The 3,296-nt window shown below is 43.8% G+C and overlaps 1 protein-coding gene across 1 annotated transcript in view; it reads left to right on the top strand.

Moving 5' to 3' along the window:
• Positions 1-3,296, top strand: part of RBP7 (retinol binding protein 7) — an 8,120-nt gene that overhangs the window by 2,874 nt on the left and 1,950 nt on the right. The window contains 3 exon segments of the mRNA XM_008068629.1: positions 63-154; positions 725-903; positions 1,382-1,483. Of these exon segments, the coding sequence (XP_008066820.1) occupies positions 63-154; positions 725-903; positions 1,382-1,483 (373 nt within the window).

Here is a 3,296-nt window from a genome sequence, read left to right as displayed (position 1 = left end):
CCTCGACCTGCTGGGCTCAGGCGAGCCTTCTGCCTCAGCCTTCCAAGTAGCTGGAACTACAGGTGTGCGCTACCATGCCCCGCTAATTTTTTATTTATTGTAGAGATGAGGTCTTGCCATGTTGCCCAGGCTGGTCTCGAAACCCTGGACTCAGGCAATCCTTTTGCCTCTGCCTCCCAAAGTGCTAGGATTATAGGCGTGAGCCACTGCGCCCAACTAAAAATATGCAGGCTTTTTCATCAGACTCTGGATGGAGGCTTGCCAAGATGGTGTTCCCTGTAGATTTAATTTCAGCAACAGATAGCATTGAAGTTGTATAAAAAACATGAGCAATTAAATGCAGTGATTTTGAGAACAGCTATCAATTTTTTTTGCATCTGAAGTGAATGTTCAGATTTTTAAAAAAATTTTTATTGGCCGGGCTCAGTGGCTCAGCCTGTAATCCCAGCATTTTGCGAGGCCAAGGCGAGCTGATTGCTTGATCCCATGGGATCGAGACCAGCCCGGACAACTTGGCAAGACCTCATCTCTACAATAAATAAAAAAATCAGCCAGTCGTGGTAGTGCATACCCGTAGCTCCAGCTACTTGGAAGGCTGAGGCAGAAGGATCGCCAGAGCCCAGCAGGTCGATGCTGAGGTAGCCATGAGTGTGCCCCTGCACTCCAGCCTGGGTAACAGAGTGGGACTCCAACTCAAAAAAAATTTTTTAAATTTATTTTTAAGGTATTGACTTTGCCACTCGTAAGATAGCCAACTTACTGAAGCCTCAGAAAGTGATTGAGCAGACTGGGGATTCTTTTACCATCCGCACATGCAGCAGCCTAAGGAACTACCTTGTGAAATTTACAGTCGGAGAAGAATTTGATGAAGATAATAAAGGCCTGGATAACAGTAAATGCAAGGTAAAAATTAAAGTAATGACAAGGTTAGGCCAGGTGCAGTGGCTCACGCTTGTAATCCCAGCACCTTCGGTGGCTGAGATGGGAGAATTGCTTGGGCCAGGAGTTCGAGACCAGCCTGGGCAACATAGCCAGCCCTTGTCTCTACAAAAAAAATTTAAAAATTGGCTGAGCATGCTGGTACGCATCTGTAATCCCAGCTACTGGGGAGGCTGAGGTGGAAGGATCGCCTGAGCCCAAGAGGTCAGGGCTGCAGTAGCCATGATCGTACCACTACACTGCAGCCTGGGTGACAGAGTGGGAACGTGACTCTAAATAAATAAACAAATGTAAAAGAAAAAGTAATAATAAGGTGAACTTGGCATTCTACTTTGCAACACTTGAGCCCTTGGCTTCCTTGTCCCCTTGTCAGCCTCTGGGGCTGTTCTCAGAACTTGAGGATCCTGCCAGAGCAAACCAGTATTTTTTCTTCTTCATGCAGAGCTTGGTTGTCTGGGATAATGACAGGCTCACCTGTACCCAGAAGGGGGAAAAGAAGAACAGAGGTTGAACCCACTGGATTGAAGGGGACAAACTCCACCTGGTACCCACCACATTTTGTTTCTATTTCTGATAGGATGATACAACATCCCAGGAGACGTTACACGGGAAGTCATGACCAATAATCCCACTGTCCCAGTGCAACTGTTTTCAGTTCTGTGTGTGACCTTCCCATCTTTGTTAGAACATTCTGCCTTTTAATTTAGTATAAAAACATTTTCCAGGATTTCCCTGTTAAATTCCCTATGTATTTATTGAATAAAATAGAGTAGTAAACTGGCTGCATAATATTTCATCAAGTTGATGAACTGTTATTTTAGTAATACATTTCCTTTATGTAAGTGTCCAGGAATATTGTTTCAGGGTGTTTTCTGCTATTGCTTAAACTCACATACATAGAGCTTTTTGCATCCGTGTATTTATTCTGTTAGGATGAATTCACAGATGGGATCGCTGTTGCCAAAGAAATATGTACCATTGCTTTTGCTAGTTGAATGCCTAACTCACTTCTCAAAGCTTGCATCAGTTTACTGTGCCTCCAGTGCTATATAAACGTAGAATTTATAGTTCAAACATATCAGTATTCTAAAATATGATTTGGGAGGTATAACATTGTACCTTAAGGTTTAACCTTTTTTTTTTTTTTTTTTGAGTTGGAGTCTCACTCTGTCTGGAGGCACATTCACGGCCACTGCAGCCTCAACCTGCTGGACTCAGGCAATCTTTCCACCTCAGCCTTTCAAGTAGCTGGAACTACAGGCATACGCTACCATACCTGGCTTATTTTTTGATTTATTGTAGAGGCAAGGTCTCACCAAGTTGCCCAGACTGGTCTCGAACCCCTGGACTCAAGCAATCCTCTCACCTTGGCCTCCCAAAGTGATGGAATTACAGGCCTGAGCCACCGCGTCCAACCCAAACCGTGATTTTTAAAGTGAGAATTCCTTTCTGCCATATATAATTGCTTACACAGGTGATGATTTCATTTCCAATGACTATACTAAATCTTCTGAGGGCATGATGACATTTGGTCTTCACCATAATCCTGTGAAAGTGACACTATGTTTCCCATTTACAAATGAAGAAATTGAGATTTTGAAATTCTTCGAGGCTGCTGTCAACCTGAATAACAAGGTTAACTTGGCATTCTACTTAGAAATACTCGAGAATTCTTTTCAGATAGAAAGGATCCGAATCCAGTTTACAAGAGTTTATTCGACTGGATGCCATGGTTCATGCCTGTCCTAGCTACTCAGGAGGCTGAGGCAGGAAGATTGTTTGAGCCCAGGAGTTTGAGGTTGCAGTGAGCTGTGATTGTGCCACTGCACTGCAGCCCAGGTGAGAGTGAAGCCCCGACTCAAAAATAAAATAAAATGAAAGTTTATTCAAGCACAAAGCTGAGGATAGCCATGTGGAATACACAGGCTCCAAAGAAACGGGGCCAGTGCTCCCAAGCTGAAAAGTTAGGATTTTATTATATAAACAGAAAACAGGGACATTCAACAGGGTTATATTTTTCATATAATACTGGCTTAGGAATTATAGCAATTTGATTAGTTACAGCTTCCCCTCCCCCCTCTTTTCCAATTTAAAGGTTATATATAACCTTCCAGTTGTGAATACTCGTGAAGTTGTGAAGTCTTTGTGCAAGAGAAGAAAGACATTAATCTATAATGAAAATCAACAGTAGCCGGGCTTGGTGGCTCAGCCTGTAATCCCGCGCCTTTGGGAGGCTGAGGTGAGTGGATTGCCTGAGCCCGCGGGTTCGAGACCCGCCTGGGCAACCTGGCGAGACCACATCTCTACAATAAATAAAAAATTAGCCAGGCGTGGTAGCGCACACCTGTAGTTCCAGC

Source organism: Carlito syrichta, unplaced genomic scaffold, assembly GCF_000164805.1.
Source record: "Carlito syrichta isolate Samal-C Ts95f unplaced genomic scaffold, Tarsius_syrichta-2.0.1 Scaffold311363, whole genome shotgun sequence".
Lineage (NCBI taxonomy): Eukaryota > Metazoa > Chordata > Mammalia > Primates > Tarsiidae > Carlito > Carlito syrichta.
Note: the sequence above shows the minus strand (reverse complement) of the source record. Positions and strands in the feature narration are given on the sequence as shown.